General features: G+C 36.7%; 1 protein-coding gene across 1 annotated transcript in view; it reads right to left on the bottom strand.

The window, feature by feature from the left end:
- The window catches only part of CEP112 (centrosomal protein 112), a 416,538-nt gene that overhangs the window by 217,369 nt on the left and 174,978 nt on the right, over positions 1 to 24,191 (bottom strand). Inside the window, exon 19 of the mRNA XM_080825467.1 lies at positions 5,489 to 5,596. Within this exon, the coding sequence (XP_080681593.1) occupies positions 5,489 to 5,596 (108 nt within the window). The remainder of the gene's footprint in view (positions 1 to 5,488; positions 5,597 to 24,191) is intronic.

Raw genomic sequence — 24,191 nt, 5'->3', positions numbered from 1 at the left:
AATTTTCTGCCAGAAAGGGTTTTTAAAAGTTGGTATATTATCACATCAATAAATATTCTCCTAAAATTTACTGGCTCATATCCTCTTGCCTTTGTCTTTCCCTAGTGAGTTACTGCCTGGAATCTTCAGTCTCAACACCGAGTCTAATGAACAGGCCTATAGATATAAGAAGAATAAGATGGGTGAAATCACCAAGATCTGAGAGATTCTTGTGTGAGTTTTTAAAAAAATTCCTGTCACACATTTGCATGACACTTGTACCATTTATCCCTTTTTCATGAAAATGAAGTACAGAAAAATTAAAGCAACAGCATGCAGTTTTTCTTTTCTTCTTCTTTTTTTTTTTTTTTTTAAGATTTCATTTATTTATTCATGAGAGAAAGAGGGTGGGAGGCAGAGGCAGAGGTGGAGGGAGGAGCAGGCTCCCTGCTGGGCAGGCAGCGCCATGTGGGACACAATCCCAAGACCCTGGGATCATGACACTTAACTGACTAAGCCACCCAGGTGCTCCCCACCTTTTTTTCTTTCTTTCTTTCTTTCTTTCTTTCTTTCTTTCTTTCTTTCTTTCTTTCTTTTTTTTTTTGAGAGAGCATGAGCAGGGACAGAGGGAGAGGAAGAGAGAGAATCTTAAACAGGCTCCACACCCAGCACGGAGCTGGACATGGGACTCAATCCCTCAACCCTGAGATCATAACTTGAGCTGAAATGAAGAGTCAGATGCCCAACTGACTAAGCCACCCAGGCATCCCAACAGCATGTCATTTCTATTAATAGTATCAATTCTTTAAAAAAATAATTTTCCTTATTAAGTATTTTTAAGCAAGACTATACAAAGACAAAACTTTGGTAGATTTTTATAACTATCATTCTGAGAAAAGCCTTTGAAACTTACATTCTTTCAAACAAGTTTATGTAAATGTATTTCTTTTTCAAGTTTTCATTTAAATTCAAGTTAGTTAACATATATGGTAAAATTGGTTTCAGGTGTAGAATTTAGTGATTCATCACTGTGTAAGTATATTTTTAAATAAAAAACATGATTGTCACATTAAAAAAAACAATCACGGGGCGCCTGGGTGGCTCAGTGGGTTAAAGCCTTTGCCTTTGGCTCGGGTCATGATCCCAGGGTCCTGGGATCGAGTCCCACATCGGGCTCTCTGCTTAGTGGGAAGCCTGCTTCCTCCTCTCTCCCTCTCTCTGCCTGCCTCTCTGCCTACTTGTGATCTCTGTCAAATAAATTTTTAAAAAATCTTTAAAAAAAAAATCACAACGTGGAAAGTAGGGAGTATAGAAAAAGCGTCAACCATGATTCCATCACCTAAAAAATAATTAACATTATTGTTTGAATATTTCTGAGATTAAAAATAATTGGGTTAGTGGGTGTAAATACTTCTTATGACTCTTGGTAGATCCTGCCAAAATTCTCTCCAAAAAGGCTGCATTAATTTAAATGCCATCAGCAATATATGAAAGTACAAATTTCACTAAACTTTTGCCAACTTTAGATGGTATATAATTTTTAATTCTAATTTGCATCTTTATTAATATAAGGCTAGAGATGTTTTTACATGGTCATTTATTCAATTCGTTTCTTATCTGTTTCTCTCCTTTGCCAGGACATTTGTTGGGACAGTAATGATTTTCTTATGATTTGTGCTAATTATTTTATACACTAATTATTTTTATTTGTTATAAATTTACCAATTTCATAAGAGAGTCATTCTTTACCTATCACATTCATTGCAAATAGTATTTGTTTTAACTTAAAATAATTTTTATTTAGTCAAATACTAATTTCCCATGGTGGGTTTTTCTTATGTGCCCAACTTTAAAAAGTCAGAGTTATGCCAAATCAATCACAAAATAAACGCAAATCAGGCACTGAAGTCACTTGGCTATATCTGATTAGACATTTGTCATCTACAGGGTGCTGGAATGGCTCAGTGGGTTAAAGCCTCTGCCTTCGGCTCAGGTCATGACCTCAGGGTCCTGGGATTGAGCCCCGCCTCGGGCTCTCTGCTCAGCAGGGAGCCTGCTTCCCCCTCTCTCTCTGTCTGCCTCTCTGCCTACTTGTGATCTGTCTGTCAAATAAATAAATAAAATCTTTAAAAAAAAAAGAAATTTCTCATCTACAAGGTTATCATCAAAATGAAAATATAATTTTAAAAAAATTTTTTTTAAGAGAGAGAGCGAGTGAATGGGGGGTGAGAGGCAGAGGAAGGGGAGGAGGGGCAGAAGGAGAGGGACAGAATGTCCAGCAGACTCTTCACTGAGCGCAAAGCCCAACTCGGGGCTTGATCTCATAACCCTGAGATCATGACATGACCAGAGATGAAACCAAGAGTCAGACGCTCAACAGACTGAGCCTACCAGACACACCTGAAAATGTAATTTTTTTAAAGTCTTAAAGAGAATACTTCTCCCCCTTATACTCACCCTGAAACACAATAGCTTCTCAGTCATTATCTGTGTCACAGAAACAGTTTTTAACTTGCTGGGTTTCCTCTCTTCTGTGTTCCTCCACCAGCTAACTCAGAGGAACTGACATTTTTCTTGTTTCTATCTTTGCTTTTAATATTGCTTTTAATCCCCCAAATGACCTCAATTATACCTCATAACTAGAGCACAATAATATGCAACACTTTTTGCCCTTCCTTAATATTCTTATTTATAGGGCCAACTGGGTGGCTCAGTCATTAAGCATCTGCCTTCGGCTCAGGTCGTGATCCCGGAGCCCTGGGATCGAGCCCCATGTCGAGCCCCACGTCGAGCCCCACATCGGGTCCCTGCTCGGTGGGAAGCCTGCTTCTCCCTCTCCTACTCCCCCTACTTGTGTTCCCTCTCTCACTGTGTCTCTCTGTCAAATAAATAAATAAAATCTTTAAAAAAATTATTATTTATATTTGGTCATCTTGGTTTCCTTTCTATCCCCACTTCCCAATCCAATTAATTATTAAACAATGCAATGAATTCTATCATGTATTTCTAAATATCAACTCAGTCACAGAAACATAATGTAATAGAGGCTGGAAGAAATAGAAGAGAAAGTTTCTGTTCCCTTGTAGACTACACTCCATTCTGGGAAAAAAGAACTCTATATGATATTTTATAATACAAGAACTGATTTAAGTGTACAGAATAATGAGATGATTAATGCCATAATTTCAGAGAAGGAAGAAATGGGTGCTGGCCAGAAAAGTCACAAGACATTTTAGGTAAGTGCTGGAGCAGGAATCAAGTCTTGAAACCCGGGCATGATTTCCACAGACAGAATGGAGCAAGATAAGGCAGATAATACAAATAACAAAGAAGGACCAATTTGCAAACTTCACACCATCCTTATGAAAGTAACTCAGGTATTTTTACCAACATTTTTTGATAATTGAGCGACAACAACACAATAGTCATAGGGTCACATGTCAGATCAGATTTCCTTTTCATGGAACTCAACTGAGGCCCTAATTGCTACACTTAGGAGTGGGATTCAATTTAGTAATCACAAGGGATTAATTAGTTTTTGATGTAGTAGCCACTTATAAGGAATTGCAAATACAATAATGAAAAAATTACTCAAGTTTTCAGAATAAAAATGTTCAAATATTGTCTTTAGAAAAAAATTTTTCTTAACTTAGTGATTAAGCTAATTAACATTTTTCCAGATGTTAAGGAAACAAAGCAAGCAAATTAAACAAACAAGTAAAAATTAATAACCACCTTGAATATTCTAAGAATTAGCAGGAATACATTTTTAGAAAAGATGAAAATAAAAATTTTTTATAGAATAAATAAGACACAGAGCACTGAGAACAAAATCCAAACCTCTTACGCTGCCCCAGACATCCTGGTCCTAGCCCAAGCCAAGTTCTCACCCCCCTCCTACACCTCGAACCTTCACCTCCACACTGGCTGCTGAACCAGCCTTTTCTGTCATTTTCATTCCTCGAACACTTCCAACTTGCTGTCATCTCAGATCCTTGCACTCTCTGTTCCCCCAGCCTAGAATACTTCATGAGACTTCATGGCTAGCTCACCCAGAGTTTTCAAGATTCTTAGCACAAAGCTCCCCTGCTAGGAGGGCTCCCCTGCTAGTAGGGCTTCCCTGACCATCCATCAATGCTGGTAATCCCCTTCCCACCACCACCCAACAAGGCTTCTGTACACACCTTCTTTCTCCTTCAGAAATCACTCTTTGAAATTATTTCGTGTTTTGTTTTGTCTTGTTTTTTATTAATGGCCTGGCTGCCTGCCCAAATTCAGTAAATGCTCTGTTAGCCATTTGGATACCTGCTCCAGAGAAATGTCTGTTCATGTCTTCTGCCCATTTCTTGACTGGATTTTTTTTGTCCTTTAGGTACTGAGTTTGTTAAGCTCTTTATAGAAGCCCTATGACCCAGAAATTACACTACTACATATCTATCCAAAGGACAGAAACATAGTGATTCAAAGGACACATGCACCTCAATGTTTATAAAGCAATGTCCACAACAGCCAAAATAAGGAAAGAGCCCGGATGTCCACTGACAGATGAATGGACAAAGAAGAAGTGCCATATGTATATAATGGAATACTACTCAGCCATCAAAACAAATAACGACATGGATGGAACTAGAGAGTATTATGCTAAGCGAAATAAGTCAATCAGAGAAAGACAATTATATGATTTCACTCATGTGTGGAATTTAAGAAACAAAACAGGTGAACATCGGGGAAGGGAATGAAAAATAAAATGACATAAAAACAGAGAGGGAGGCAAACCATAAGACACTCTTAACTATAAGAAACAAACTGAGGGTTCTGGAGGGGAAGAGGTTGGGGGGGATAGGATAACTGGGTGATGGGCATTAAGAAGGGCATGTGAAGTAATGAGCACTGAGTATAATATGCGACTGATGAATCACTCAATTCTACCCTTGAAACTAATAATACACTATATGTTAATTAACTTTAAATAAAAAAAAATTTTTAATTATTATAAAATAATGTAGTATATGCACTGTGAGAAAAGGACCATTGTCAGTCTAACTTACTGCTCTGCCCAGAATCAGGACATGGTAGGTACCCAAAACTACTTCTTAAATAAATGAACAAGTCAGACTTCTGCTCTGACAGGAACAGACGGACACAAGAATCATAATAAATGCTTCAATTAAACATGCAGATTAACAAATCATTGGAATAGACTTCAGTGAAGTGCTAACATCCTATTTCTGGATTTTACTAAAACATTTTGCTTTAAATAATTCACATATATTAGTAATAACATTCTTAGTAATATCATCATTGTGCAAGGATCTGATGCTATAATGAGATATTTAAGATTTTATTTTTAAGTAATCTCTACACCCAATGTGGGCCTCAACCTTACAAACCCAAGATCAAGAGTCACATGCTCCACCAACTAAGCCAGATAGGTGCCACTGAGATTTTTAAGAGAGAGATTATAAATGCATTTAAAAATCCCATGGCATCATCAAAATGAAAGACCAACCTGCTGTTCATATCGTTGCTTGACATCCTCCAGCTGCCATAAAAACTCCTTTGATTGTTTCTCACGAAGAGACTTGGATCTAGTTAGATCTGCTTCCACTTTTTGCATCTATAAAATTGAAAAATCAAATATATTTTTAAACAAAAAATTAATTATAGTTCATGCTTTTGTAATTTGTCTATTTATTAAAATGGCAGATTTTAAACACCCTTTATCAATCATAATGGTGAATTTAAAAATGATAAGATAATGAAAGCTATATCAATTTATTTATATATATTTAATAGTTTAAGCCAGGGAAATGAACACTGTATATACTTGATTAAACTCTAATGCTATAATAACACTGTAATGGAAATATACTTCTAAACATTCAAATATTCAACAAGATTTTTTAAGGCCTTGGCATGTGCTGAATGGGAGAAAATATTTGCAAGTCATATATGTGATAAGGGACTTGTATCAAGAATATATAAAAAATGCTTACAGCCCAGTAATAAATGGGCAATTATACTCGATTTTAAAATGGGCAAAGGAACTGAAAAGGTATCTTCTCCAAGGAGATACACAAATGGTCAATAAGCATCTGAGAAGATGCCAACATCACTGCCATTAGGCAATTTCAAATTGGAACAATAATGACATACCACTTCATACACACTAGGAAGCTTTAATCAAGACCGATTATATCAAGTGTTGGTGAAGATGTGGAGAAATCAGTACCCTCATACCCTGCTGGTGGGAATGTGAAATGGAAGATGGTTTGGCAGTTCCTCAAAAGGATAAACATGGTTACCATATGAGCCAGGAATTCCACTCCTCGGTGAGAAATTAAAACACACATCCACACAAAAACTTGTGTACAAATGTTCGTAGCAGCATTATTCATTAGCCAAAAAGAGGAAATAACCCAGATGTTCATCAATGGATGACAGATAAACAAAAAGAGGCCTATCCATACAGAGGAGTATCATTCAACCACAACAAGGAATGAAATACTAATACATGTTATAACATTATAACATGGATGGACCTTGAAAGCGCTATGCTAAGTGAAAGGAGATGGTTGCAAAAGACTATGTGTTATATGATTCTATTTGTATTAAATATCCAGAAGGCAAATCCATAGAAACAGAAAGTAGACTAGTGGTTGCCTAGGGTGAGAGGGAATTGGGGGGTGGGCACTGACTGCTAAAGGGTATCAGATTTCTTTTGGGGGCAATGGTAATTTAAAATCGATTGTGCTGAGGTGCCTTGGTGGCACAGTGAGTTAAGCAACTGACTCTTGGTCTTCGCTTGGATTGTGATCTTGGGGTCATGAGATGGAGCCCCAAGATAGGCTCCACAGTCTGTGTGGAGTCTGCTTGGGATTCTCAGTCTCTCCCTTGCCCCTCCCTCTCCCTCTGTCCTTTCCTCTCCCTCTGCCCCTCCTGCTCATGCTCTCTCTCTCTAAAACAAATAAATAAATCTTTAAAGAAATGGATTGTGCTGATGGTTACACAATTTGTCAATATATTAAAAATGATTCAATTGTACACTTACAATGAATTAATTGCTGGTATGTGAATTATATCCCTTTAAAAAATTTTTTAAGTAGGCTCCATGCTGGGCAACATGAGGCTTAATTTCACCACCTGAGATCAAGACCTGAACTGAGAACATGAGTTGGGACACTTAAGTAATTAAGCCACCTGGGCACTCCCTATGTGAATTATATCTTAATAAAGGTGTTATTACAGAAAAAATTAAAAGTCAAACACTATGGCATATTCCATGAGGCCTCACATGATCTAATCCTAGGTACCTCTCTCCATTCATCTCTGCTACTCTATATAACCACCACCACTCCAGCCCACCTGCCTCCTTGCTGGGCTGAAGACATGCCAGAGATGCTCTTGCCTTGGTGTCCAGCAGCTTACCTCAGATGGTCGCATGGCTTCTTTATCAAAGTCGTTCCTGCTTAGATGTCATCTTTGTACCGAAGCCTCCCTGACCAGCCTATTTAAATTGCAGCCCACCTCCCAGTCTTCAGAGTCTCCTTTGCCCTGATCTACTGTTCCTTTTTATCACAGGACATATCACTTTCAAGTATACTATACAATTTACTTACTCCTCAGGGCTCATTTTAATGTCTGCCTCACCCATGGTAAAGTAACTCCACGTTCACCCACGTATCCCAACGATTTAGCCCCCTGCCCAGCACCTATAGGGCCTCAATAGTCAAATGAAGAAGAAAAAGAAAAAAGGCAGACCAAGTGTATGAAACTAGGTTTGAGATTTGATGAATAAGTAATTTTCAACATGTAATCATGCGAGAGTTTCAATAACATATATGAGATCATGTTGAATCTGACATTTCTGTCCCATACAAAATTAGAGATAATGTATGATTATCCTTGCTCTTGCCAGATGCTTGTTTATATGTGGCAGGAAAGAAATATTCTTACAGATAGGAATGAAAAATTGCTTCCTATAATATGAAAATGGCACCTTGTATTCCTAGTACAGTTTTTCATTTATCTTTCTTCCCCTGATTTGATTTTGTCTCGGAAGATGTTTTTCCGAAGACAACTGTCAGTTAATGTGACAATCATCTTACCACTGGCTACTCTGTATTATTTATTATTCTGCTGCTCCACTGATAGGATGAGATATTTCTTTCTTTCTTTTTTTCTTTTCAGCTTGAATCCAATGCTCTCTTGCGGGTTACCTTTTGGTAACTGCTAGGATTGGACAAAACACGAATATTAGGGGAAATGAGCCCTAAAAGTCCTTCCTTCACAGTTTTTCATCTTAAATTTAAAAAAAAAATTCAAATGCATTTACTCAGACATGATTAAACTTTAAGGCTCTAGGAACAAAGCTGTTCAGTGAAGAGCACCCAGTTACACTGCATGAGAACAAAATGCATATGACCACTCACTGCTGTGCTATCCAACAGTCCGTTCCACTTTCTGCTTCTCACAGCCAGGTCTGGAGTATCTAAACTACAGCATAAAATTTACCCTATTTCTTTGTAAAAATCCAAAGGGTGCAAGCCTAATAATACTAAGTCATCAGCTTCCAAATTCAATGATCAGAGTTAAAAGATTATTGATCTACAGGTAGTCGGTATTGTGGCCATGAATAAATTTACTAACGAATTACTCAAGTCCATTTTGTTTTCTTTTGTTCTAACTCAAGATGTGGGTTTCAAGGCTCTCTTTCCTTCAGTGGTTTTCACATCAGACCTCAAGCAGAAGGCTCCTTAGCTTGTCCTCAGCAGTCTGCGATCCTGATACTCCAAGATCCTTGGCTTTTCCCAAACAAGCCATGTCTGTTCTTGATCCTTTAGCCTTTTGCTTTTGCACTATCTGGAACACCCTTTTGCGTTTTCCCTCATCCAAACTGACAGTCTTCAAGGCTGACTCAAGTTTCCTCTCCTCTCTGAGGTGTTCTTTAATCCCACCAACTGACACAAGTGCCTTCCTTCTCTCTACATTCAAGGACTCAACATCTATTTTCATAGCAAGCTGTGTTTCTCTCTATAATATGGGAGTGTTTCAAATGTGTGAGCTGATTTATTCATCTAGATCATGAGCTACCAAATAAAAGGAACTATGATTTATAATTCTTTTATATCTTAATTATTAATTGGTATGGTATGCAGAATAAATACGCATTAAATCCTCAAGGATGAATAAAATGATTGGCAAAAGCAAAAGGGGATGGAAAAAAGAGAAGGTACATCAAGGAGGAAAGATCTGGTTCATTTAGTACTTTTAAGACAGATCTTCACATGAAGTTAATTTTAAGTTCTTATTTTATCTCAGCACAAATTGACTGTTAAAAGTAAATAACAAATACTTAAATATTTAAAATATTTAGAATTTAAAATAAAAACTAAATGTTTTATGTACTCAAAGCTTGTAAAAAATAGAGTATCTTCAAGAAAAAACAAAATCCTCTTCTATAACCAAAACAGGTACGAATTTAAAACACATGAAAAGACCTTTTATATCTAAACATTAAAACAAATTCAAAGTAAATAACTGATACAAGAAAATGAAAATGCGTGTCATTTTAGATAATACTGACCGAAAATGCAAGGCCCCATTCCATTTTCCTTCAATAATTTAACAAAACAATTTAAAAGGTCTTGTAAAATACTTAGTTTGTATAAAAACACAGTGTTCTCAGTTGCCATAGATACAAAAGATTCTGCTTCCTCATACATCATTCCACATTCCGCTCACCTTCAAGTGTTAGGAAAATAACAACAACAGCACTCCTTTATTGTGCAACTGTGGCTTCAAGAAAACCTAGGAGTAAAACTCGGTGGTCAACTTCAGAGCAAAAAGGGGTTGGGTGTATTTCTGTGAACGTTTAGTGTTTAAAGATGGAAGGGGTGGGGTTGGGGGGTGTTTTCCTCCTCTGGTGCCTCAGGCATTCGGTACTTGGGCTACACGTAAGAGAAAACCCAAGTGACCATGCAGAGCTTAAATGGCATAGGCCCTTTATGTTTCCCTTGTGCCACAAGTTCAGAAACAGGCCGCTATACTGGCAGTTCAAAGATGTCAGGGTTAAGGTCTCTGCAATTCAGCCTTCCCATAATAGTTGCAAAATGGCTTCTACAGCTCTGAACATATGGGAAGGGAAGGGCAAAGGGTCCTATAGCTGAGCTGAATACCCTTTTAAGGAGCTTTCCTGCAAGTTCCCGTCAATAGCAAATTAATTATGCTATTGCGTCTCATTCACTGCAACTACATTAAAAAGTAAGCTCCATCTGCAAGGTGAGAAAATGCAGTTTTAAAACTGTGTCTAATGTTGCCCTAAATAAAATCAGGGCTCTATGAATAAGAAAGCAGGCGTGGACATCTGGCAGTCACTGTCAAATAGGGTCGTAAATTACGCTCTTTCTCTAGTAAAGTGCTCTTGTGTAACTATATTCGGAGTAATTCAACATATAATTCACGTTATAATAAGCAGACAGTTGTATAGGAATATACAATTCAAAATATATTTTTGTATTTAATACATATTTAGGTAAACTATAAAAAACTGTCCTTCAAATATGTTTGGATCAATCGATCGAGCGATCAATCGATGGACAGAAACAGGCAGGCAGGCAGATAGATACAAATGGCAGAAAGGCAGATCATTAATTCTGTGCTTGGCTAAAGACTCCATAGAAACTAATATCCTTAACAGGGAATACCAATGAACACATTAATTGATTATATCTACAGTTCTTTTGTGAGAGAAAACCATAAATTGATAGAAGACAGATGATATCTCTGGTACCTGTCCCAATCGGTTTGTGGGAGTTCTTGATCTGCTCTGCATATGAATTTTGGACTCCACACCTGAATCTCTCACTCTGAAGCTGCCTTTCCACTTTCTACTGGTCTCTTTTATTGAGCATTTTTTTTTAATTTTAATAAGGTTATATTCAACATTTTGGGATTTTTTGTTTCCTATTTAGAAATCCTGACTAGTTCCAACTATCAAATATGTTTCTACATTTTCTTTTGAAAGTTTTATGTAACGATCACTGAAACTACCACTTGTACATCTATAATCCTGGAATTAATTTTGTGCATGGGTAAAATAAGAGGCAAGATTCTTTTCTTTCCCCCATGTGGCTATCCAGTTGACATGGTGGCATTTCATTCTTTTCCTACTGCACTGCAGCACTCCCTTCAACATGACTCAGACTGATCATGTATGTGCGAGTCTAATTTTGAGTCTCTGTCTTCTGTAACACTTGGTTATCCTTGTGCCCAAACCATGCTGTATTAGTTACTGAAGCTTAATATTAGTCTCAGTAGCTGGTCATATACATTGGGCTCTTCTGGATTACCAGAGCAATTCCTAGCCCTTTGCATTTTCATATGCATTTTAGAATCAGCTGTCAGTTTCTCTCACTTCCCTTCACCCCACCAAAAACAAAACAAAACAAAGCAAAAAAAAAAAAAAAAAAAACCCAACCAAACGAACAAAAACCACATACCCCCAAAAAACCCCAAAACCCAAAAAACCCACTACTAACATTTTGATTTTCAGAACTGTGTTGATTTTATACATGAATGTGGGGAGAACGGACATGTTTATGACATTGAGTCTTTGAATCTGCCAATTTATTCAGGTCTTCTTTTCTTGATAATGTTTTCCAGTTTTTAAAAGAGAAGTCTTACACATTTTTTGCTGGATTTATTCTTTGGTACTGATGTGAAGCTTTCTCACGCTATGACATCTTTTTCAAAGTTTATTTTCTATTTGTTGGCTGCTGATATAGAAATAAAACTGCATTGTCTATGTGCTCTTATACTCAGTGACTTTACTAAATTCATTACTGTCAACATTTCAATAAGCAAACATTTAAGAAATTTGTAGTTACAACAAAGACGCCACAATTGCAGATAAATGCCAAACTCACGAGGCTAGCTTAGATGTCCCTCCCTTGTGTTCGCTGACTGATGTTTATTCCACCAGTCACACCACTTATTAAATCACACACTTTTATGTGCTGGCCTCTCACACAAGCCATAAACATGTCTAAATAATCTCTGAATTCCCAGAAACAACAACAATGGCTGGTATGGAGCAAGTATTCATAAATTTTTAATAAATGAATGAAAGTAGTCAAATCTGTTGTATCCTTGGCCAGTAAGTCAGTAAAATAACTGAAGTATTAAAAAATAATAATGTTACTATTTCATAATCAAAAACCCTTCCAATCAGTCAAATGCAGGAAAAAAATTGACATATTTTCTGGTCCAATGTCCTCAGTAGATTTTTTTTTTGGCTTATCTTTGTCTGCAAAAGAGATTAGTCATTGAAGAATATTACAAGGAAAAAGCTTCACTTATTTCTCACATTAAGTATTTAAGGATAAAAGTTGAAATTTCTTCTAATTATTCGTTTTGTTGTTGCTGTTGTTGTCGTTTAATTTTGTTTTTCAAAGCCAAATACTTACACATATTCTCTTGATGTTGTCATTTGGAATTGATGAATTATCCTAATAGCCTCTATTGAAACTTTTAAATATGATTTTAGAATTTTACTTCCACTACCTAGTCTCATTTAAAGACAAAATTCCAAATGTTAAAAGGGTAGAGAGATGTCTCCATTATCATCAAAAAGTAACTGAGATAAAATGCTTCTATTTATATTGGATCTTTTATTATCTTAAAACTGGTCTAAAAAAAAAAAAACTTATTTAAAATTACATGAGCCAGCAGGACCCTTAAAGGACAAGAGGACAAAGGTGTAAGTCACAATGAATGGTTCATATGATGACTCTGTTATCCATTTACACTTAATGACACAAATATATCCAGAGGGCATTCTTTCTTCCTTATAACTTGAGAATTTTTTTCAGGTATTCAACAGCAATAATAGGGTGATGAATTAAATTTACAATTTCTAAGAATGTAAGAAACTGCTAACCAGTTACAAGCGTAAGAGGAGCCAGAAGCAACCTCACTAGGCAACAGCCATGTTTCAGAATCTTGTTTGCATGGCAAGCCATTGGGTTCTCCAAGTCCAAAGCTAACATCAGGTAGCTGATGATCGTTAAAATAAGAGGAAAAAAAAGGAACTGAATCTAAAGTCACATATTTAGCAGCTTAGCAGCAAATACCATTTAATGAGGATGTACTTTCAAGGGTAGAAAAATTAACTAGAAGTCAAGTGGCTACTGGAAGCCCCAGGAGGAACTAGTTAGCTGACATTCATGCAGTCAGTTTAAAAGATTAAAAAGTTTCACTTTAGAATTCCTGCCAGTACTTCAAAAACATAGCTGTCTTTTTCAGTCATCTATTTGTTTCACAGAGAATAGGTAAATATAGAACACTATTTCTTTTAAAAGTGTGATTATGTTTGTATAAGTAGAAAATTCTACCACAGTAGTACGTTTTCACAATTAAAATATGTATATTTTATACAACTAATTGCTGATAGCTAATATTTATAATAGAGTTCACCACTGGAGTAAAAATTAGGTTATTGAAGCAATCTTAAATGAGATAAAAAGTTCTTCAAAGTGAAAGAAACAGTGTGAAGCAATTTTTTTTTTTTTTAACTTTTTCTGTTCCATTTTTCTCTCCTGGGCCTCATTTTTGAAATAGCAATTCACTTTCAAAAACAAACTCAAAGCTTTTATTTTTTTTTTAATTCAAATTCCCATTGTCTGCTATCTGCAGAAGTTTCCAAATGGAAAAAGATGCCCTAAGCTCTGCTGGCTTTTACACAAAGATTTTAGTAAGAAGAGAAATGAGCAGTTCAAGACAACAACAGAAAAGGAAGACTGTTAAAAATATAGACTAAGGAAAAAATTTGAAAACATTATGATTCCCCAAATAATGAATCTGCTGATTTTTTAAGAATCTGAGCTATATCAGATGCATACTTTTTAACTGATTGATAATCTGGAGTAGAGGACTTCTAATATACCATGTTTTGACATATATATTTTACTTAACATTTGTTAAAATTTGCCAGGTAAGAATTATTTGATTTGTGAATGAGCCCAGCTATAAAGGTTCTATCATAAATATGTTCTTATTGTTATACTCACATCAAAGGTACTTTCTCTATTTTAGAAACTCAACTGCACTTGGCAAAACTATTTATGATGGAAACCACTGAAGACCATTTCTTCAACAAAGACCATCAAAAGAATTTGTTGCTCATTGGCTGCCATCACTGTTATTTTTCAAAGAGCCTAAATCGAGCACCACCAGGCAGATCAGACATGGTGAGGACTACTCACAAAGACAGGACACAGGAGTAAGGTTTTATGGAGGAAGAAGGGAATCCCAGAGGCTTGCACCCAATAGGGTCCTTCATGGGATCATTTAACCAGTCCATAAAGATATGATACTTAGAAGACAGGAACACTTGAACTCAATGTCCAGAAGTGGGAGAATCAAATGCATCTGGCAGGATTGGTGAAGCAAAATAGAAGACCATGAACCAGGCACATAGCAGAACAGTCAGACATATGAGGGTAGAACAATTAAGGGTGGTTCCAGAATCAGTTCCACACATACCATTGTTCATCCCTGGCTTTCCATATTTTATGGCAGTCCACTCTGTGCCTAGGTAGGGTTCTTCATTTAATGGTTCCTGAGATGACATTATCCCCAGGGCTTTCAGTTCTGCCACACAACACAGGCTACTTTTTCATCTTAAAAAAAAAATTATCAACTTGAAAGAATTACCATGATTGTGGGTTACATTGTTTTCTTAATTTCATTTGCAGATATTTCATTGCTAGTATATAAAAGTATGGCTAAATTTCATATTTTCAAGGTGTATCCTGAAAACTTGTTTAAATCATTTATTAATTCTCATATTTCTTGTACAAATTTTGACCATACAAGATGATTGTGTCATCTGAAGATATGTGTACTTTTTCCTTTCCAATTAATGTTTGCTCTTCCTTTCTTTTCCTCCCTCCCTCCCTCCTTTCCTTTCTTCCCTCCTTTTCTTTCTTTCTCTCTCTCTCTCTTTCCATTTTTTTCCTTATTTTGCCTTAGTGCACTGGCTAGAATGTCAAATGCAATGTTGAACAGAGGTGGCAAAAGCAGACATGGTTTCCTCGTTCTGAGGAGGAAAAGCATTAAGCCTTTCAATGTTAAGTACACTAGCCATAGAGTTTTCATAGATGTCCGTTATTAGGTTATGTAAGTTTGCTTCCAGTCTTAATTTGCCAAGAATTTGTTTTTATCATGAATGGTGTTGAACTTTTTAAATGTTTTTTATGCCTCTACTCAGATGATCATGCTGTTTTCTCCTTTATTAATATGTTACATGGCATTAGGGGGAGGAGTCAAGATGGCAGAGGAGTAGCAGGCTGAGATGTCATCAGGTAGCAGATCAGCTAGATAGCTATCAAACCATTCCAAACACCTACAAATCCAACAGGAGATTGAAGAGAAGAAGAGCAGCAATTCTAGAAACAGAAAATCAACACTTTCTGAAAGTTTATCTTAACACCTTTCTTTAAAAAAAAAACTTTTTGAACCTTCATTATTATAGTCATATTTTATCCTTCATTGTAGCTAACTTTATTTTTTGCATACACATAGGGTTTTTTCTTCTAAAAAATTTTGGGATACAACTTCTTCTAATAGATCAAAATATACTCTAAATCTAGCACAGGGTTTGTTCTAATCTCCAACCTGAGAAAATTCTCTCCACTTTCTTTTTCTTTCTTTTCCCAACCAACTTAACTTATCAACTCCTTTTTTAGAAATTTTTTTTAAATTTTCATCTTTACAGTCATATTCCATCCTTCATCGTGTTTACCCTTATGTGTGTGTGTGTGTGTGTGTGTGTGTGTGTGGTATATTTTGTTCTTTCTTTAAAATTTTGGGAGGTAGTATCTTCTAAGAGACCAAAATATTCCGTGTGTGGCTCTATCACCAGTCTAAGATATATATTTTCTTTTTTTCTTAATTTTTTTAACTTCTTTTTACCTCCTTTCTTCTCCCCATGATTTGGGGTCTCTTCTGATTTAATTAACACACATTTTTCTGGGGTCTTTGCCACCCTTTTAGCATTTTATTCTCTCGTTCATATATTCTTATCTGGATAAAATGACAAGGCAGAAAAACTCACCACAAAAACAAACAAACAAATAAACAAAAAAAAACAAGAGGCAGTACTGAAGGCTAGGGACCTAATCAATATGGACGCTGGTAATATGTCAGATCTAGAGTTCAGAATGATAATTCTCAAGATGCTAGCTGGGCTCGAAAAAGGCATGGAAAATATTAGAGAAACCCTGTCTGGAGAAATAAAAGCCCTTTCTGGAGAAATAAAAAAACTAAAATGTAACCAGGCTGAAATTTAAAAAGCTATTAATAAGTTACAATAAAAAATGGAGGCTCTTGGGGTGCCTGGGTGGCTCAGTGGGTTGAAAGCCTCTGCCTTCAGCTCAGGTCATGATCCCAGGGTCCTGGGATCAAGCCCCACATCTGGCTCTCTGCTCAGTGGGAAGCCTGCACCCCCAACCCCCCACCTGCCTCTCTGCCTACTTGTGATCTCTGTCTGTCAAATAAATAAATAAAAATCTTTTTAAAAAAATGGAGGCTCTTACTGCTAGGATAAATGAGGCAGAAGAAAGAATTAGTGATATAGAAGACCAAATGATGGAGAATAAAGAAGCTGAGCAAAAGAGAGGCAAACAACTACCGGACCATGAGGGGAGAATTTGAGAGATAAGTGATACCATAAGATGAAACAATATTACAATAATTGGGATTCCAGAAGAAGACCAAAGAGAAAGGGGGGCAGAAGGTATATTGGAGCCAATTATTGTAGAAAATTTCCATAATATGGAAAAAGGAATAAGCATCAAAATCCAGGAGGGCAGAGAAACCCCCTCAAAATCAATAAGAATAGGTCCACGCCCCATCATCTAATAGTAAAACTTACAAGTCTTAGTGACAAAGAGAAAATCCTGAAAGCAGCCCGGGACAGGAAGTCTGTAACATACAATGGTAAAAATGTTAGATTGACAGCAGACTTATCCACAGAGACCTGGCAGGACACAAAGAACTGGCATGATATACTCAGAGCACTAAATGAGAAAAACATGCAGCCAAGAATACTACATCCAGCTAGGCTATCATTGAAAATAGAACAAGAGATAAAAAGCTTCCAGGATAAACAAAAACTAAAAGAATTTGTAAACACCAAACCTGCTCTACAGGAAATATTGAAAGGGGTCCTCTAAGCAAAGAGAGAGCCTAAAAATCATAAAGCAGAAAGGAACAGAGACAATATACAGTAACAGTCACCTTACAGACAATACAATGGCACTAAATTCATATCTCTCAATAGTTACCCTGAATGTAAATGGTCTAAATGTCCCAATCAAAAGACACAGGGTATCAGAATGGATAAAAAACAAAACCCATCAATATGCTGTCTACAAGAAACTCATTTTGGACCCAAAGACACCTTAAAGTGAGGGGGTGGAAAACAATTTACCCTGCTAATGGACTTCAAAAGAAAGCTGGGATGGCAATCCTTATATCAGATAAATTAGATTTTAAGCCAAAGACTATAATAAGAGATGAGGAAGGACACTGTATCATACTCAAAGTGTCTGTCCAACAAGAAGATCTAACAATTTTAAATACCGATGCCCCTAACATGGGAGCAGCCAACTATACAAACCAATTAATAACAAAATCAAAGAAGCACACCGGCAATAGTACCATAATAGTAGGGAACTTTAACACCCCCTCACTGAAATGGACAGATTATCCAAGCAAAAGATCAACAAGGAAATAAAGGCCTTAAATGACACACTGGACCAGATGGACATCACAGATATATTCCAAACATTCCATCCCAAAGCAACAGTATACACATTCTTCTCTACTGCACATGGAACATTCTCCAGAATAGATCACATCCTGGGTCACAAATCAGGTCTCAACCGGTACCAAAAGACTGGGATCATTCCTTGCATATTTTCAGACCACAATGTTCTGAAACTAGATCTCAATCACAAGAAGAAATCTGGAAAGAACCCCAATACATGGAGGCTAAAGAGCACCCTACTAAAGAATGAATGGGTCAACCAGGAAATTAAAGAAGAATCGAAAAAATTCATGGAAACAAATGATAATGAAAACACAACAGTTCAAAATCTGTGGGACACAGCAAAGGCAGTCCTAAAAGGAAAATATATAGTGATACAACCCTTTCTCAAGAAACAAGAAAGGTCTCAAATACACAACCTAACCCTACACCTAAAGGAGCTGAAGAAAGAACAGCAAAGAAAGGCTAAACCCAGCAGAAGCAGAGAAATAATAAAGATCAGAGCAGAAATCAATGAAATAGAAACCAAAACCAAAACCAAAACAAAACAAAAAACCACAGTAGAACAAATCAATGAAACTAGGAGCTGGTTCTTTGAAGAATTAATAAGATTGATAAACCCCTAGCCAGACTTATCAAAAAGAAAAGAGAAAGGACCCAAATTAATAAAATCGTGAATGAAAGAGGAGAGATCACAACCAACACCAAAGAAATATAAACAATTATAAGAACATATTATGAGCAACTATACGCCAGCAAATTTGACAATCTGGAAGAAATGGATGCATTCCTAGAGACACATAAACTACCACAACTGAACCAGGAAGAAATAGAAAACCTGAACAGGCCCATAACCAGTAAGGAGATTGAAGCAGTCATCAAAAATCTCCCAAAAAACAAGAGCCCAGGGCCAGATGGCTTCCCAGGGGAATTCGACTGAACATTTAAAGAATTAATTCCTATTCTCCTGAGACTGTTCCAAAATATAGAAATGGAAGGAAAACTTCCAAACTCATTTTATGAGGCCAGCATTACCTTGATCCCAAAACCAGACAAAGATCCCATCAAAAAAGAGAATTACAGACCAATATCCTTGATGAACACGGATGCAAAAATTCTCACCAAAATACTAGCCAATAGGATCCAACAGTACATTAAAAGGATTATTCAGCACGACCAAGTGGGATTTATTCCAGGGCTGCAAGGTTGGTTCAACATCCTCAAATCAATCAATGTGATACAATACATTAATAAAAGAAAGAACAAGAACCATAGGATACTCTCAATAGATGCTGAAAAAGCATTTGACAAAGTACAGCAACCTTTCTTGATCAAAACTCTTCAAGGTGTAGGGACAGAGGGTACATACCTCAATAACATCAAAGTCATCTATGAAAAACCCACAGCGAATATCATCCTCAATGGAGAAAAACTGAGACCTTTTCCGCTAAGGTCAGGAACACGGCAAGGATGTCCATTATCACCACTGCTATTCAACATAGTACTAGAAGTCCTAGCCTCAGCAATCAGACAACAAAAAGAAATTAAAGGCATCCAAATTGGCAAAGAAGAAGTCAAACTATCACTCTTTGCAGATGATATGATACTTTATGTGGAAAACCCAAAAGATTCCACTCCAAATCTACTAGAACTTGTACAGGAATTCAGTAAAGTGGCAGGATATAAAATCAATGCAGAGAAATCAGTTGCATTTCTACACACCAACAAGACAGAAGAAAGAGAAATTAAGGAGTCAATCCCACTTACAATTGCACCCAAAACCATAAGATACCTAGGAATAAACCTAACCTAATAGGCAAAGAATCTGTACTCAGAAAACTATAAAGTACTCATGAAAGATATGGAGCAAGACACAAAGAAATGGAAAAATGTTCCATGTTCATGGATTGGAAGAACAAATATTGTGAAAATATCTCTGCTATCTGAAGTAATCTACACATTTAATGCAATCCCTATCAAAATACCATCCATTTTTTTTTTCAAAGAAACGGAACAAATAATCCTAAAATTTATATGGAACCAGAAAAGACCTCGAATAGCCAGAGGAATGTTGAAAAAGAAAGCCAAAGTTGGTGGCATCACAATTGCACACTTCAAGCTCTATAACAAAGCTGTCATCATCAAGACAGTATGATACTGGCACAAAAACAGACACACAGATCAATGGAACAGAATAGAAAGCCCAGAAATAGACCCTCAACTCTATGATCGACTAATTTTTGACAAAGCAGGAAAGAATGTCCAATGGAAAAAAGACAGGCTCTTCAACAAATGGTGTTGGGAAAATTGGACAGCCACATGCAGAAAAATGAAACTGGACCATTTCTTTACACCACACACAAAAACAGACTCAAAATGGATGAAAGACCTCCACGTGAGAAAGGAATCCATCAAAATCCTTGAGGAGAACACAGGCAACAGCCTCTTTGACCTCAGCCACAGCAACTTCTTTCTAGAAACATTGCCAAAGGCAAGGGAAACAAGGGCAAAAATGAACTATTGGGACTTCATCAAGATCAAAAGCTTTTGCACAGTAAAGGAAACAGCCAACAAAACCAAAAGACAAGACAACTGACAGAATGGGAGAAGATATTTGCAAACGATATATCAGATAAAGGGCTAGTATCCAAAATCTATAAAGAACTTACCAAACTCAACACCCAAAGAACAAATAATCCAATCAAGAAATGGGCAGAGGACATGAACAGATATTTCTGCAAAGAAGACACCCAGATGGCCAACAGACACATGAAAAAGTGCTCCACATCACTCGGCATCAGGGAAATACAAATCAAAACCGCAGTGAGATACCACCTCACACCAGTCAGAATGGCTAAAATTAACAAGTCAGGAAACGACAGATGCTGGCAGGGATGAGGAGAAAGGGGAACCCTCCTACACTGTTCATGGGAATGCAAGCTGGTGCAGTTACTCTGGAAAACAGCATGGAGGTTCCTCAAAAAGTTGAAAATAGAGCTACCCTTTGACCCAGCAATCACACTACTGGGTATTTACCCTAAAGATACAAATGTAGTGATCCAAAGGGGCACGTGCACCCAAATGTTTATAGCAGCAATGTCCACAATAGCCAAACTATGGAAAGAACCTAGATGTCCATTGACAGATGAATAGATAAAGAAGATGTGGTATATACATACAATGGAATAATATGCAGCGATCAAAAGAAATGAAATCTTGCCATTTGTGATGACGTGGATGGAACTAGAGGATATTATGCTGAGCAAAATAAGTCAATCAGTGAAAGACAATTATCATATGATCTCCCTCATATGAAGAAGTTGAGAGGCAAAGTGGGGGGGGGGTTGGGGGGTAGGGGAGGAAAAATTATAAGGTGGGATCAGGAGGGAGAATAACCATAAGAGACTCTTAATCTCACAAAACAAACTGAGAGTTGCCAGGGGGAGGGGAGTAGGGAGAGAGTTGGGTTGGGTTATGGACACCGGGGAAGGTATGTGCTATGGGGAGTGCTGTGATTATGTAAACCTGGTGATTCACAGACCTGTATCCCTGGGGCTAATAATACATTATATATTAATAAAAAATTAAAAATTAAAAAAAAGTTACATGACATTAATTAATTTTCAAATGTTTAAACCACCTGGGATTCCTGGAATAAATCCCACTTGGTTGTGATGTATAATCATTTTTATATGTTTCTAGACTCCATTTCCTAAAATATCACTAAGGATTTCTGTGTCTACATTCATGACAGTTTTCTTGCAGTGTCTTTGGCTTTGATAACAGAGTACAACTGGCCTTATAGAATGAACGAGAAAGTGTTCCTTCCTCCTCAATTTTCTGGAAGAGTTTTCAAAAAATTAAAATTATATTTTCTGTACTATTTGATAGAAACCACCAGTGAAGCCATCTGGCCCTCAGCTTTTATTTGTTAAAAGTTTTTTTATTGTCAATTAAATATCTTTATTATATGACAGTTCAGATTTCTATCTCTTCTTGAGACAGTTTTAGTAATTTGCATCTTTCTATGAATTTGTCCATTTCACCTGAGTTTTGTAGTCTGTTGGCATAAGTTTATAAAATACCTTATTATTCTTTTATTTTCTATAGATCAGTAATGGGGGTCCCCTTCTCTTTTATTCCCAACCTCGTTAATTTCTTTCTTCTCACTTTTTCCCCCATCAGTCCTGCTAAAGATCTGTCACTTTTGTTGATTTTTTCAAAGAACCAGCTTTGGCACCATGAATTTTCTCTATTTTTTTGCTTACTACTTTTTGGCTTTCTGCAAAAATACAAAAATATTTAGTATTTCCTTTCTCCTTGTTTGGGCTGAAGCTTGCTTTTCTTTTTCTGGTTTCTTAAGATGAAGTTTACATTACTGATTTAAGAACTTTCTTTTGGGATATAGATGTTTAAAGCTATAAACTTTTCCCTAAGTACTGCTTTAGCTGCATTCCATAAATTTTGATCTGTCATGTTGTTTTAATTCAGTTCAAAATATTTCCTAATTTTCCTTGTAATATCTTTTTTGACCCATGAGTTATTTATAAGCATGTTATTTAATTTCCAAATACATGGGGACTTCCCAGATTTCTTATTGTTTATTTCTAATTTATTTTCATTGGGGTCAAAGAACACATTTTGCATGACTTTAATCCTTCTAAAAATTATTGAGAATTGTTTTGCATCCAAGCATATGGTATCTCCTGAGGAATGTCCCACAAGTGCCTCTATGGAGTGATTACCGGGTGGAGCGATTTAAATACCACCCACATCTCAGACTCTACTCCGGACTGGCACAATCCAAACAGACCCAATGCAGCATAGCAAAGGCTTTGGAACTTAATTGAAACTGGAACCCACCCACAGAAGATGAGACAGGAGTTTCACTCTGAAATAAAGTGGGTTGATAATCTGCTAAAACAAAAAACTCAAGATCATCTAGGCAATTCTAACTTTACTCAGAGAGTAATTAATACAAAATTCATCACAATTTTGAGACTCATCCAAGTTGTTCTGGGCATTAGTAGTCATTCCTTTATACTGCTGAGAAGTATTCCAGTGTATACACTGCATTTTGATTGTTCTTTCAACTTTTTAAAAAAAGATTTTTATTTATTTATTTATTTACTTTAGAGAGAGAGCGTGCACACGCACAAGAGCAGTGGCAGGGGCAGAAGAAGAGAGAGAATTTTAAGCAGGCTCCCATTCAGCACAGAGCCCAACTTGGGGCTCAACTCCACAGCACTGAGACCATGTCCTGAGCTGAAATCAAGAGTCGGATGCTTAGACTATTCTTTCAACTTTTTTTTTTTTAAGATTTTATTTATTTATTTGACAGAGAGAGATCACAAGTAGGCAGAGAGGCAGGCAGGGAGAGGGGAGGAAGCAGGCTCCCTGCCGAGCAGAGAGCCCGATGCAGGACTCGATCCCAGGACCCTGAGATCATGACCCGAGCGGAAGGCAGAGGCTTAACCCACTGAGACACCCAGGCATCCCTATTCTTTCAACTTTTGAGGAACATTTGGGTTGTTCAAGTTTGGGGTTATTGTGAATAAAACTGCTGTCAACATTTGTGTTCAAGTCTTTGTCTGGATTTATCTTCAGGTCTCTTGCTTAAGCACATAGGATGGAATGACTGACAGATGGTCACTGAATGTTTCACTTGTTAAGAAACAGCTCCATTTGATCACATCTTCACCAACACTCAGCAATTATCAACCAATCTTTATAATTTTAACCATCCTAGCAAGCATATATAGTGGCATTTCTTTGATTTTAATTTCCCTGATGATTGAAACTGAACATCTTTCATGTGCTTTTTAATCATTTAAAATCTTTTCTCTGGGGGTGCCTGGGTGGCTCAGTGGGTTGGGCCCCTGCCTTCAGCTCAGGTCATGGTCCCGGGGTCCTGGGATCGAGTCCCGCATCGGGCTCTCTGCTCAGCAGGGAGCCTGCTTCCTCCTCTCTCTCTGCCTGCCTCTCTGCCTACTTGTGATCTCTGTCTGTTGAATAAATAAATAAAATCTTTTAAAAAAAAATCTTTTCTCTGTAAGATGTACAAAATTTTGCCTATTTTTAATTAAGTTGCTTGTCTTCTTATTACTGAGTTAGAAGATTTCTTTTATATTTTAGATACAAGTTCTTAGAAATATCTGTGAATCTCTTCTCCCATTTTCCAGCTTGCCTTACTTCCTTTTGTTGTTTTATTAATGGTGTCTTTCAAAGAGCAAAAGTTTTTAATTTTGGTGAAGTGGAATATAGCAATTTTAATTGAAATTTAATATCTGGTTTTATTGCACTGTGGTGAAAAATATGTACTCTCTGTCATGTCAAGTTTTAGAAACATTGAGTATTTCTTTATGGTCTACTGAGTTTT

The sequence above is a fragment of the Martes martes genome (genome assembly GCF_963455335.1).
Source record: "Martes martes genome assembly, chromosome: 16".
Lineage (NCBI taxonomy): Eukaryota > Metazoa > Chordata > Mammalia > Carnivora > Mustelidae > Martes > Martes martes.
This window is presented reverse-complemented; position numbering and strand designations above follow the sequence as displayed.